Genomic DNA, 15,513 nt, shown 5'->3' with positions numbered 1-15,513 from the left:
ATTGAAATAATGTCTCACAAAGAAACAATTTATCTAATTTTACAAGTATGGCAAGTGGAATCATTTAACCCTCCTGTACTCGCGTGCAAAATCATAACACGTATACTCGCGCACGGTGTCACAGACCGAAAATTGAACTTCTCTGTAATGTAGTCATTGTGTATTTTTCAGGCTTTATTAGCATTTATTTAAAGAATAGGGTATAATTAAATGGTAAAACTCCATAAAATATGTTTTCTTCATCTTCATTCAGTTTTAGTAGTCATCTAATTTAGCCTCCTCAAAACAGAGTAATTTTTGATACTCCAGCACCAATAACGAATTTAAAATTTTTCACTGTTATTAATTAAAAGTTAACAACTGAATATAATTCTTGGAAGTATAAAGAGCTATAAAACAACAAAAAAACGTATTAATCGATTGTGGTTTCATTGGAGTAAAGATCAGAACATAGCATAACTGCACGCTCGAAAGAAACATATTTTTTACATTTCATGCAGTTGTTGCGTGTTTTTCGGGTCTTTTATCGAAGAGAAGAATGTATATCGACTTTCAAGATAATTACCAAATGATAAAGGTTCTGGAATATAAAGTTTGCATATTTCTATTATTCTTTGTCTCTGTATTCTTGGCAAACTAAGATATAATGCTTTTTTTTAGATGGTGCATTAAAAGATGATATAAAAGGATTTCTAGGAACTTCCTTTTCTTTTACTTATTTTCTTGTCGATATTGTCCATTATAAAAAATAATCCCCGAAACTGTAACTGTTGAAAACCATAAGCCATCGATTAGTTTCTAGTTTACTGTTTACAATTCTACCACAAGTGAAATTCTTTCACAAGTGTGTATATGCGAATATACGTTATATTTAGCGAATAACCATACGAAAGTCAAACATTTATATTTATATAATAAATGCCGGAATTAATAGAAAAAATATGTTAGGATTTAGGATTAGGAATTTGTTTTGATAAAACAAAAATGTAAACATAAATTCAAATCGCCACTGATGTTACTTTTTCCTTTTTTCTGAAAAAAATTTGAAATATATGTGATTCATCTGCAATAACCTGGATAACCATTATACGTTTTGCCATGTGAATGTTATGCGTCTAGCATTATATATTACTGGAATGTCACATACGAATCACTATATTTATATATTGTTATCGTCTGCTATGCATCCACATGTAAATCCTGTAATTTTGGCATGAATTGATCGATGGATAATATTCATGTATATTTTCACGTAACTTTGACATGATTATTTTTTTGAGTGTGAACGTCCCTGTTTAGGAAACCAACATCGCCCGAAATGTCAAACTTTGCGTTTTCAGTTTCCGGTACGCGTAACGTGAAGAGTACCGTCACGTTACGCAAAAGTGTTTGTTTCTCTTTTGCTCTTATGGTTTGAAACCAGGAGTTATTTGCTGCCAGAAGTGAACTGCACAGCAAAGCTCCCATACTCATTCGCTCGATTCGACCGCGACATCCATCTTTCCGAATCGTTGCAGAAGAAAAGTTTTACTACTGTTCCTTCGGTATTATCAGATCGATCCCTAGTTCTACATCAGTAAGGAATCGCCGTAATCGAAAATGTCGATGCTTTCTGCTCGTTTGGCCGCTCAGGTGGCTCGTCAGCTGCCCAGAACCGCCAGTCAGGTGAGATAAAATTTGGATTTTCGTTCTTCGATCCGTCTACGCCGATGTAATGGAGTCGAGCTGAAAATGGTGACATAATCGAATCCGGGAAGAGTAAATCTTCGATAAAGGGCGGATCAATTCCACGGACAGTGAAATCTGGAGCTACGTGTGATATTAAACGAATCATAATTGTTATGCAATAATATGATTTGCTGTGAATTTCTCTGCAAAGCCGGACGGTTGTTATGTAACCCTCGGTTTGATGTGCAATTTTTTTTGGTGCTGACAGTGAGAAGTTCTAAAGATTTTTTTTTGTTAATCATCGAGATGTATTAACTTTTATGTATTCCCAGTATGTGATATAAGTAGTGAAATTATTGTTATTGATTTTTTTCCTAATTCAGAGGGCAGACAAATAAGAAAAAAGAATAGGGACTGAAAATTAATTTGGACTAATTAAAGTTTATGTTTTTAATAAAACCCTTTTAATTACTTCGATACTCTTCTTATTTGTGTAAATCCTATAAAAACAACATGAGTTTATGTTTGTTGAAGAAGTTCAGCTGATATGAATATAACGAATTCCCCAAAAAGTTAAACAAATTGTTATCTAATTTTAGGTCGCCAAAATTGCTGTGCCAGCAGTAACTGTAGCTGTCCGCAATCTCCATGTTTCAACCCCAAACCGCGGTGCGGAAATTTCCGCTATCTTAGAGGAGAGGATCCTTGGTTCGGCACCCAAGGCTGACTTGGAGGAAACTGGACGCGTGTTGAGCATCGGTGATGGTATCGCTCGTGTGTACGGTCTAAAGAATATTCAGGCCGATGAAATGGTGGAATTTTCTTCCGGGCTTAAGGTAAATTTGGATTTGACGAGGCTGTTTCCTATTGATCAATATTATGTGAATTACAGGGTATGGCCCTTAACTTGGAGCCTGACAATGTTGGTGTCGTCGTTTTCGGTAATGATAAGTTGATCAAGGAAGGTGATATTGTCAAGCGTACCGGTGCTATTGTCGACGTTCCTGTTGGTGATGAACTGCTCGGACGTGTTGTTGATGCTTTGGGTAATGCCATCGACGGCAAAGGCGAAATCAAGCCTCCTCAACGTTTCCGAGTTGGTATCAAAGCTCCCGGTATCATTCCACGTGTGTCTGTGCGTGAACCTATGCAGACTGGTATCAAAGCCGTCGACTCTCTGGTACCAATTGGTCGTGGTCAGCGTGAGCTGATCATCGGTGACAGACAGACTGGGTATGAAATATTGATGAAGAATTGGTATCGTTTGATCAACTCAATGTTTATTCCACAGCAAAACCGCTCTGGCTATCGATACAATTATTAACCAGAAACGCTTCAACGACGGCCAAGATGAATTGAAGAAGCTGTACTGTATCTATGTTGCTATCGGTCAGAAGCGTTCGACTGTGGCTCAGATCGTAAAACGCTTGACTGATGCTGGTGCCATGAACTACACCATTATCGTTTCTGCTACCGCTTCTGATGCTGCTCCATTGCAGTATCTGGCACCATACTCCGGATGTGCCATGGGTGAATATTTCCGTGATAACGGAAAGCACGCTCTTATCATCTATGACGATTTGTCCAAGCAGGCTGTTGCTTATCGTCAAATGTCTTTGCTGCTGCGTCGTCCACCAGGCCGTGAAGCCTACCCTGGAGATGTATTCTATCTCCATTCGCGTCTTCTGGAGCGAGCGGCTAAAATGAATCCAACCCTGGGAGGTGGATCACTAACTGCCTTGCCAGTTATTGAGACTCAGGCTGGTGATGTGTCCGCGTACATTCCAACAAACGTCATTTCGATCACCGATGGACAGATTTTCTTGGAAACCGAGTTGTTCTACAAAGGTATTCGACCAGCCATTAACGTTGGTCTGTCTGTGTCACGTGTCGGATCCGCTGCTCAGACCAAGGCTATGAAGCAGGTTGCCGGTTCTATGAAGCTGGAATTGGCCCAGTACCGTGAAGTTGCTGCTTTCGCGCAGTTCGGTTCCGATCTTGATGCTGCCACCCAGCAGCTCCTGAATCGTGGCGTGCGTCTCACCGAACTGTTGAAGCAGGGTCAGTATGTCCCAATGGCTATTGAAGAACAGGTTGCTGTTATCTATTGCGGTGTACGTGGTTTCTTGGACAAGATGGACCCCAGCAAGATCACCGCGTTCGAGAAAGAGTTCTTGGCTCACGTGAAAACCAACGAGAAAGCTTTACTTAGCCAGATTGCTTCTGAGGGAAAGATCTCGGACGAGACTGAAGCCAAGCTGAAGAATATCGTTACCAACTTCATGGCCACATTCAGCGCTTAAGAAACTTGCTTTTCATCATAGTTTGTAGAGGTGCGAAGGTTGAACACCGGCGGGGGTCAAGCTGCGTCATTATCAGGTGGCTAGTATTTATTCAGTAGCCTGATGATGTTTTCAAAGTATGTCATTAAGAACAGTGAAGAAGTATAATATCCGAGCGAAACAACGATCCGATAAAATAGTATAATGCGATTCCAAGACCGAGAAAGGTAGTAACAAAAAATTGAGCAGAATTGAAGGACAAATATTGCAGCAAATTGCGGCTCGTCAAATTGTATAAGCTGAGCTATTGAAGGAGTACATCTAAGTACCGAAATACAATTTCAAAAACTGATTATGTGTGGTGCTTTTCACTATCTATTCTGACATTCCGTTTCCGTTATCACGGAAATATTCTGACATTCCACATTGGGCCACAAATATGCAAATTCTAATGGAAAACTGACTAAAAAAGCTGCTCAAAATTCCAATGAAGTAAATGATAATGGTTTTTTTTAGTTGGACTTTCACCGGGAATTACAGTCCTGAGTAGTCAGCTACAGTTTCCGTCTTATTGTATGATATTTGATGCGCATTGAATATATTAGAGAACACTGATGGCCGGAGCCCCATTTATGTGATTTTAATTTGCTGGCGGGTTTCGGGATGCTTTTATATTCAATTTGTTTATTTTATAGAGGCTTCAATCTTGAAAATCCATTCGCCTGTCATGTCGGGTGAAAGCATGTTACGTCATTTGGTTAACGATTATCAGTTCAGTTGCATATTGGAAAATGTTTCGAAAATTATCCCACTCTCCATTACATTGCCGTCAGAATAGATTTCATTATGAAAAATTATAGTAGGTTGTGTGCAAGACACGACCACATTGTTGACGTAGAAGCGGGCTGTTATTTTATTCAAGTCGTTTTTTAACCCTTTGCGGTCGGAATTAATTTCCTTTGAAAGAGATCCTCGTATCTTTCCATGCTAATGATATTGTGTTTATACCGAGTACCGTTACGTATTATTCACAGAAACTTCGTATACATTCGTGAAAAAGCTCACTAGACATTAAAATTCGTTTAGAAATAATGTAAACTATGTCATCGTTGAATAAAGTATTTAGTAAAGTTTTTTGCTGTGGTGGCTGAGAGCAGACAAATGACCGCAAAGGGTTTATATATTAGAATATTATTTTAGAATGCTACGAAATTTTAGGAATAACTGTTTAGTGGAATGGTTGGGTCGCCCTGAAATGGTTTTTTTTAAATTATTGAAGAATCAGTTGACGATAATTGATTGTTGATTCATCCTTGTCCTCCCAGAACAATACACAAGCTGATTGCATGTAGCATTTTGTTTCCAGTCAATGCATTGAAAATTTACCTCGAACACTATTCTGGTGGCCTTTCTCGCAATTGACATACACTCGGCTATAGGCGTTTGCATATTTGTTGCACCAGCACCATTATTTCACATCGCATAACTACATCAATCTTTCTTTGGCATCGCATGGAAACAACAACAATGGCAATACTTGCAAGCAGGGTTGCCAACTATTTTTTTGAAAAATCAGGGAGAATGAAAAAAGCTCATAATTGGTATGAACTTTCCACCAATTTTTGAGAAAACAAAAGTATTAGTTTTTTAATTTTATATGCACAGTGTTGTTTTGCAATCAATTCAGGAAGTTCTGAAATTTTTCAGGTAGCCTAACAATTCTAAACATTAACTAATTACGGAAGCTAATTTGTCCAGTTGCGAGCAGTATTTGTAGGAATGTATCGACTGGTTGCTTGGTAGAAGCTTCCAATACAGAATTTCTCTCTAATACCACCTGAACCAGAACATTTTTTTTCAGGGTAAGACCGGGTCAGTCGAATTGTTTCAAATGGCCCTTTTTCATCACCCGCCACGATTTGCTTTAAAAAAATCGACGCATAGATGAAACGCACAAATCCTAACGATTTACGTAACCATGTTTCAACTGATACACATGAATGGATATTTTAAACATATGTAGTGAACCTGCTAATTTATTTATCGTGTCTCACGGATCATTCTTGCAACTTCTTGCTTCACAAACAATTTAATATCTATTCTTCAAGAAATAAAACACTTTTTAATAATAATTACAGTTCAATAAAAAAGATGTTATACTTAGATGTTATTTGCTGCGAAAATGTAATGAAACCTGTATCGTTTTTATTTTACTGTACATAATTTTTTGTCGTTAATATTTCTTTCATCGTTTCCGTTCCTATTCTGTTTCTTATCTTTGTTTAATTGAGATTGAATTACGAGAACCTTCGGGCATATGATTCTTATAGATTACATTTCTTTCACGTTAACTTCAAAATTAAAATTAAAATGTCGACACTGTACCTTCGAATATGCGAACAGATAGAGTATAATCGAAAGAAAGAGTAAGCATTATATAAACGCGGACCGGAAAGCTTTTTAATGTAGACTATTATGACAGTTCTCATAAACAACCAGTAAAACTCCCAGTAGATTTATGTGGATTTTTTTTCTGATTTAGCAAAAAGTAAGAAATCAGGAAAAATCAGGATCATTTTATAAAAATCAGGGAATATTGAGTGTTTGTCAGGATATCAGGGAGCGTGCCAAAAAGTCTTGGAAATCCTGAAAATCAGGAAGGTTGGCATCTCTGTTTGCAAGTATCAAATATCATGCTACATGTTATTTAATATTGGGCCCTATTATAGAAATCGAGGCGATAAGAATTTTGCTCGATAGCAATCGATAGCATCGAGCGAGTGATAGCAATAAATTCATTCTTCAGAATTTCTCGAGTTTGGTTTGCTTATCGCATACCTTCAGAGAATTATTTTGTTTTGATTTGCGTCTCTGATATTTTCGGTATGAGATAATCTCGATTTACAAAATACAGTAGAACCCCCATTATCCGCGAGAGGTGCGGTTTATCCGCGAAAGCGAGTTCCATAGTAATTCTATGAACCTACCCTAAATTTGACAATGAGTGGTAGGTTTTTGTTCTTCTGTTTTGATCATGACTTTCACATTATTTGACTACTGGTGTACACAACCTTACAGATGGATAGTTCAATGATTGCTGTATTGATAAAACATTGTTTTCATACTGAAATTACTGTTTTTTTGTTTGCACCTCATTTTTAGTCATTTGTTGTGTTATCCGCGTTTTTCGTGATCCGCGGTGAGCTAGCCCGACTATTCCGCGGATTATCGGGGTTCCATTGTACGAAATTGTGTTCGGTGTGATAGCTTCGTATTCCTCAAATAGTTGTGGCGTACAAGCTTAACGTCTGCTTCGCCATAGCGTCAGTTCGATGTATTGATGCAATGTCAAAGGCACTAATGAAGCCCCTATGATGACGGAAAATAAGCGAAGTTAACTGTTTCGAATGTAGAAAAAGTCTGAATATTTGTCTCAGCAGAGATCCATTATTCATATCCTAGCGCAAATATTCCTCTTCCGCTATCTCTCTTTTTGTTTATATTTATTATCGCGGCTGCATAATTTGCACCTCCAAACAATCGTCCATCATATCATCAAAATATTAGGTGATTGTTGCATCGCGACAGTGCCAGAGCACACGGGAACAGATACAAAAGGGGTTGCAGCGCAGCAAAGATGCTATTTGTACATGCGAGTTATGAAGCACGCACGTACGCACACAAAACCATATATCGATGGCTTGAAGCAACTAAATATACACACACTTATCTCCGCTTTGCGCTCTTCTCAACAAAAACCCTTTCTATTAATATTTCCGGTATCGATTAGCTTAGCTGTCATCCTTGGTGGGGATAGTTTTGCTACTGTCTTGCGAAACCAAATCACACACACAAAATTCCCGAACAATTATTTTCTTGATGAGCAGATGATAGCCTAGTTTGATGATTCCCCACACAATTGTGTAGTTCAGAACCTTAAGGCAATGGTGTTAGCTTGATGTAATGATTGCAATGCCAGAGACATCAGCGAGTAAGTAATTTGGTAGCGTCCACAGCTCAATCCCAAACTGAGACATGTAATAACGCAAACCAAGGAAGAACAAGCGATATTCATTGCTTCGTATCTAGAACGATACTGAAAGTTTGCCGCAGCGATATCCAATATGTATGCTCTAGACAAATATTCCCCTTCGTTCTTCTTTTTCTTCTTTTCTATGTTCACGGAGACTTTGAATCATTCCCCTTCGCTGCTCACCGATTAGTTGCTTGTTATTGACGGCACGGGCTGGGAAGCTCACAAATGAGCAGAGCAAATGTATAACGAAATATTTTAGTTTAAACAAATCTTAGGAAATTTCTGATTCGTTTGGTATATAAATCGCCTTTCTTCTGATTTGGCACCTTTTTTCTGATTTGGCACCATTGATTAAAGACGTAGTTCTACGTCATAAAATGATGAAAATTGCGCTCTGGTGGCGTTTATACGTAAATACCGCAAATTCTATTGTATTTCGGATCTGGTGACGCTAATAGGTAAGTACCAAAATTAATTTTAACAAAATCTTGAATAATAACGAATCTATGATAAAGCTTGTAAAAAGTGCCGGGTGGCACTTTTGTTTGGTTCGCTTGTTGCATATCTTCAGATAATTATTTTGTTTTGGGTTGCGCAACTGATATTTTTTCTTTGAGAAACGTTTCAGAAACGCTCAAATACATGCAATTTGCAACACATGAAGTTCGAGCTCGGTAAAATGACGGGTGGGTAATGTTGGGGACATAACCGAAGAGACGTAGGACTCCTTTTGGTGGGAATTTTTTGAAGAGCTCAAATTGGACCAATCAAAGCGGGGCACATAGTGCGTGACAATGCTTGACTTTTCACAATTATTCTTTATCTTTTTATCTCTATTAATATATAATATATTTATTTTATTATTTATCTCAAGAAAAATAAAATGTTATTCATTATGATAGATGCGTAGAAATACTTCCTATCAATTAATGTAAACATAGGGGGTCTTCGTAGCCTAATTGGTAGCGTGTCCGCTACTAAGCGAACGATCATGAGCTCATAACTCAGGGCCCCTCAACTGACCATCGGTAATTAGCACTATTAATAACGCAACAAAGGAAGCCTCATTTCAACAGTCCCGCTGTGAAAAGCACAACTGTGAAGATTCGAACAATAGCAATATTCTTACGCCGAAAAAAGGCGACATGTGTTGTGCCTCGATAGAATAGGAATTTTCTTGCGCCTAAACGGCTATTGTGTTATAGATAAAACAAATGTTTATCGAGAGATAGCGATACTCTTACGCCTCAAAATGGAATATACAACAAAAGTTATCTTAAGATAAAAAAATGTACACGAATGAATTTCGGCTCTGCTACAGTTGAATTGCTAAATGAGCCTAATAAAATAAACTGTTGGGATAAAAAAAAATAATGTAAACATCTTTTCGTTCTATTAAGAAATGCTCGAATTATATGGGGTCCAAATCTTTCATTTTTCCAACATGTTCGGTGCCTAGATTTTCATTTTTACTCTTATATCTTCCGGTTAGTCGTAGTCCTACGTCAAAAATTATCTCGTTTTACAAAATACAAAATTTTGTTCAGTGTGACTACTCGATTCGATTTCAACAAAAGGGCCCATTATCTGTGCAAAAAATCGAAGTCCTTTGAAAAATTTTCATAATTAATTGAATAATGAGAATATCAATTTAAAAATCAGATATCTGCCCAGATCGGAATCAAATGTTCATAAAGGAGTTCTGTAGAGTTTATCACGGTCAATATGGGGTTCATTTCTACTCTAACCACAATTCCACTCAACCAGTCTAGACTTCCAAAAACTCCACTCTTCTTTTCTTCTGTCAGAATCCACAGATCCGTTCATAATCCTTGACACTATTTGGCCCTGCCTTGTAAAATCATTTTATTGCGCCTTTGGTTATGCAAAAGTCATAACAATATTTCTAGTGCAGCGAGGAAAAATGTTATACCAGGGACAGACATACAGCTGTACTTGCGTTGTACGTGTACAGCGTTGTACAGGTACCATCGTACCATGACAGACATACTTTGGTTGTACATTGTACCGTATGTCAAACTGACAATCAGATATTTTTCCAATTTCCACCACATATTTCAATGAAAAAGGTTTTTATTTAGTGTCTAAACTATCAAACACAACAAACAAGTTTCCAATCTGAGTTATTAACTCAAGAGAAAGTCAATGAAAAGAATATTTACCAAGTGTTTTGATTCAGTTTGTTCATGCTACCCACCACTAACCATTTGTGGCGCTGCGCACAGTACAACTGTAGCCATGTACAGCGGTAAAATAGGTCGGTACAGGTACAGCGATTGTTCCGAGTTGCTTGCATGGTTCTAGCGCTGTACATGGTGACAGACATACAATTTTCGAAGTACAACGGTAGTACAGCTGTATGTCTGTCATAAGTATTAGACTTAAAAGAATTAAAAGAAAAAAAATGAAAATTTCAAACTCTTTTTATTGCCTTTCTATTGAGTTAATAACTCAGATTTGAAGCTTGTTTGTTGTGTTTGATAGTTTATACGGCAAATGAAAACCTTTTTCATTTAAATATGTGGTAAAAAATGGTCAAATTTCTTATTGTCAGTTTGACATACGGTAGTGGTGTGTAGCAAACCGAATCAAAACACTTGGTAAACGTTCTTTTCATGAACTTTCTCTTGAGGTCATAACTCAGGTTGGAAACTTGTTTGTTGTTGTGATAGTTTAGACACTAAATAAAAATCTTTTTCATTGAAATATGTAGTGAAATTGGTCAAATTTCTGATTGTTAGTTTGACATACGGTACAAGGTACAACCAAAGTATGTCTGTCATAGTACGATGATACCTGTACAACGCTGTACACGTACAACGCTAGTACAGCTGTATCTCTGTCCATGATATAGTGTGGATGGATGTTGGATGTTGTATGTGAATCGCACTTAATGCATCTCGAATATCGCGTTAGGGTAAGGTGACATTGACTCGGAGTACGCATGAAAATTTGATTGTACGAATAGAAACAAACAATTTTGTTTGATAGAAGCTGCCGAATTCGAACGAAGCAAAGGGAAAGCAATGTAACCACACCAATACAACTCAATGTGGTTGTTTTCTCTCACTATTGCATACAATTTGTACGACCACTTTTCTGCATCCAGTGTCATCGCCACCTAACCCAGCAAACATTAAATCGCATAACAAGCGTATATATAACATCATATGCCCTAAAATTTGGTAGGCATATAATACGCCTAACTGGCATAGGCATGCTAAAGTGGAGGCCATATACATACATGGCAAATGCTTACCGAATTTGTTTGGATGAATATGCAACTTTGACCGGCTATAATAGCGATTATGTTGAAATTGAATTGCGATCTAATATGAATATATTCATGAATTGTCAAAGCACCAAATACGACTTTTGCCATACTCATAAACGATTTATTACAGACATGGAAAAAAACAACAAATGGCGTAAAATATTTTCGTGAAATGTTTATTATAGCCTACCGAATCGTCATTTTTATATATAAGTATTTATGTTTGTAGAAATAATAATTGTTTGATTTACTTGTGTTGGGAGTGGAATATGAATGTTTAAAATGGCACAGATTGATGTTTGGTGAAAACTGCTCCGATGTCGTCTGGATTCACCAGCTATCTCGCGCGGCTATCTGAAATTTAATTCAACAGCGGTTAAAACTTTCGAGTGCATCAGCATTTCATTGACATTTCAATATGATGTAATATGTTCTTTATTAGGATCTAATATGATTTACTGTTTCATGATTTTCTTCAGCATGCAACACGATTTACTACAGTACTGAATCGATTTGAATTATACGCTTATACGACACACAAACTGCGGATTAAATATATTTTACGACAATGTACATCATAAAATTTATGTTTATTATACCGATATGCGACTTAATTTGATAATGGTATATATAATCGAGTTTTTACATTTTATGCGATTTTAAATATACACGATACATACTTTGATTGATATTATATGCGATTATGATTTATTCAGATTTCTTGTAAGACTTGGCACGTGAAAAATTATACGATTTAATGTTTGCTGGGAAGGAACTTTGGTCGTGCTGAAGCAGTTGGATACAGTGGTCCCAAGCAGTGTTGCCACATTTTCATTTGTAACAGAAGGGAAAAAAATCTTTCTCATCTCTACTTTTTCATCAAAAAATCTGTGCCATCGGAATTATTCATTGTAGACAAAAATCATGAAATATGAAAAAATACTCATTTATTTACTAGAAAATATTAGACTGTCAAAAAAGTCCTACGGTATTTTTTTGAATTTTCATTTGTTCATAAAATTAGTTACAATAATCTGTTTTAAGTCAAATATGCGCCGTTTTGTTCGATGACTTGTTCCCAACGAGATGCCAACTTCATAATACCCCTGTTATAGAAGCTCGCTTCCTTATTGGCAAAAAACTCGGATAGCCAATTTTTACAGGCCTCTTCTGTGGCTAACTTCTGACTACCTACCTCGTTCGCCATGGACAAAAACAGGTGGTAATCACTTGATGCAATGTCCGGACTATACGGCGGATGCAAAAGAACCTCCCATCCGAGCTCCCGGAGGTTCTGGCGCGTCACCAAAGAAGTGTGTGGCCTGGCGTTGTCCTGATGGAAGACAATGCGGCCTCTGTTTATCAAAGATGGCCTCTTCATGAGTGCTACCTTCAAGCGGTCCAGTTGTTGGCAGCACAGGCAATTCGATACAACGTACAATTTCGAAAGTAAAATGTACGTTATATCGAAGTTACCCTGTATATATATATACAAGTTAACAAGTTAACTTCGTCAATCGATGCCGCAAAGAAGGAAACATCGCTGGCATTGGATAGATCTGCTCGAATAAACGATCTTGTGGTGAGCGGAGTCCCGTATGTGGACGGAGAAAACCTGTTATCATATTTTCACACATGGTGCAAAACGTTCGGCTATACTGAGACAAATTATCCGCTCGTCGATATCCGTACACTCTCCAAGGGAATGCTAACGGCTGGAAGCGTGTATACGATCCTGATACAATTTGCCATCACTGTCCAGCGTAACGACTTCTACTCTCGGTATCTTCGCTCACGTTCACTGTCGCTCTCTGATATCGGTTTTTCGGTTGCCAAACGAATATATATCAGATCATGCAGTTAACCTAATTAAATCGTATCTGTGTTCAAGATCGCAGGTGGTTTTCAATAATGGAGTTTTTTCGTCATTTCTTTCCATAACATCAGGAGTTCCTCAGGGCTCAATATTAGGACCCATTTTATTCTCCTTATACATAAATGACCTCCCTTGTGTAATTCAAAATTGCGAAATCCACCTCTTCGCCGATGATGCGCAAATATATTACAATTGTTTAGGAAAATGTGCAATTAAAATATCTCAGGAAATTAATGAAGACATAGTGAGAATTTATGAATGGGCGTGCAAAAATAAACTAGCACTGAATGCTAATAAAACAAATGCAATTTTTATTGGTGGTTCTTTAAACGATTCACTAAAACCGGTTTTGTTGTTGAACAATGAGATTGTTCAATTCGTCGACAGCGCAATCAGTTTAGGTATACGTATCGAATCAAACTTCGAATGGGACAATCATGTAATGTCACAATGTGGAAAAATATATGCCTGTTTGCGAACTCTTTCCAGAACTTCTTCATTCTTATCCACTGCTACAAAACTGATGCTATTTAAAAGTTTAATTCTCCCGTATTTTATAGCATGCGATTTTTTACTTGACTCTATTTATGTGGCGACCTTCAATAAATTAAAGGTCGCCTCAAACTCATGTATACGCTACGTTTTTAATTTAAGTCGGTATTCTAGCGTTTCACATCTGCAGCATATACTTATTGGATGTCGATTAATACATTTCAGCAAACTTCGTTGTTGCTTTCTTTTGCATAACATCGAGAGTACAAAACAACCGAATTATTTGCACAGTAAACTTCAAATTATGAGAAGCAATCGTTACAAAAAATACATATTACCGCGGTATCGTACAACCAAGTACGGGAACTAATTTTTTGTTCGAGGTGTCGTACATTGGAATTCATTACCTGTATATCTTTCCAATCAAAAATCATTCTTAGCTTTCAAACGAGGATGTAAAGAGTATTTCAGTTAAGTTAGTATATTTGTGTATTGTAAAGAGCATTTTTTGATAAGAAATTTTTAATATTTTGTATAACTTAAAACTCGTAAATCCAAATTGATAAATGGCACTTTCTACTAGGAACAACTCAATGTAACATAAAAAAGACTTGGTCTTACGTTGCAAAATAAGAATAAATATGAAATATGAAATGAAAATATATATATATATATATATATATATATATATATATATATATATATATATATATATATATATATATATATATATATATATATATATATATATATATAGAGATTGATATATATATATATATATATATATATATATATATATATATATATATATATATATATATATATATATATATATATATATAGGGTGTCAAAAAAGTCCTGCGGTATTTCCGCGAGGTGTCGTTGTAAGCGCGTAGTTCTAGTTGTATTCATTGTATCGAGTCATACTATAGCTTGTTGGAAAGGTATTTTTGCGCGTCCTTGACAGTGTTTTGTTTGGTTAAGTCGTTCGTGAGTTATAGTGTCGCAAATATGGAGCAAAATAAAGAGCAAATTGCATTGTCTTCCATCAGGACAACGCCAGGCCACACACTTCTTTGGTGACGCGCCAGAAGCTCCGGGAGCTCGGATGGGAGATTCTTTTGCATCCGCCGTATAGTCCGGACATCGCATCAAGTGACTACCACCTGTTTTTGTCCATGGCGAACGAGGTAGGTAGTCAGAAGTTAGCCACAAAAGAGGCCTGTTAAAATTGGCTATCCGAGTTTTTCGCCAATAAGGAAGCGAGCTTCTATAACAGGGGTATTATGAAGTTGGCATCTCGTTGGGAACAAGTCATCGAACAAAACGGCGCATATTTGACTTAAAACAGATGATTGTAAATCATTTTATGAACAAATGAAAATTCAAAAAAAAAACCGTAGGACTTTTTTGACAGCCTAATATATATATTTATATTTGCAATTGTTCATACATTCAACTTCAGTATTGAATTGTTATTTTTTTCGAATGTATTCTAAGACTCGTGTCAGTGAAGCGCCACACAGTCTGATAAGTGAATTGATTTATTTACGTACAAAGATCAAAACAAACGAAACGAAAAATACTCTTCTCTCACAAACACTATTACCCCATTTTTACACGTTGTTTTACCTATACTACTACAAAGGCTTGCTTCCACCTTCACCTTCATAAAATCTAAAATGTTACGAAAATGTTTCAAATGGGGGAGGAGGGTTTGTTTTGCGTTACTGCTTGTTACATAGGGGTAGGGAGGGGTCCAAAAACCGCCTTTTTAGCGTTACGTAATTTGTGCACCACGCCTTTATTTATGTTCCAATATTTGACCTGATTCACAATGTTTTGTTTATGTATCGTCTGTTGG

General features: G+C 36.8%; 1 protein-coding gene across 1 annotated transcript; it reads left to right on the top strand.

Moving 5' to 3' along the window:
* The first annotated feature begins 1,425 nt into the window (after positions 1 to 1,425).
* On the top strand, positions 1,426 to 4,302 carry LOC129769382 (ATP synthase subunit alpha, mitochondrial). The gene is made up of 4 exons (XM_055771623.1): positions 1,426 to 1,665; positions 2,268 to 2,504; positions 2,561 to 2,901; positions 2,960 to 4,302. Exons 1-4 carry the CDS (start codon positions 1,600 to 1,602, stop codon positions 3,969 to 3,971), a joined length of 1,656 nt encoding a protein of 551 aa, XP_055627598.1. The 5' UTR covers positions 1,426 to 1,599; the 3' UTR covers positions 3,972 to 4,302.
* The last annotated feature ends 11,211 nt before the right edge of the window (positions 4,303 to 15,513 follow it).

This window comes from Toxorhynchites rutilus, chromosome 2 (genome assembly GCF_029784135.1).
Source record: "Toxorhynchites rutilus septentrionalis strain SRP chromosome 2, ASM2978413v1, whole genome shotgun sequence".
NCBI classification, from domain to species: Eukaryota; Metazoa; Arthropoda; class Insecta; order Diptera; family Culicidae; genus Toxorhynchites; species Toxorhynchites rutilus.
This window is presented reverse-complemented; position numbering and strand designations above follow the sequence as displayed.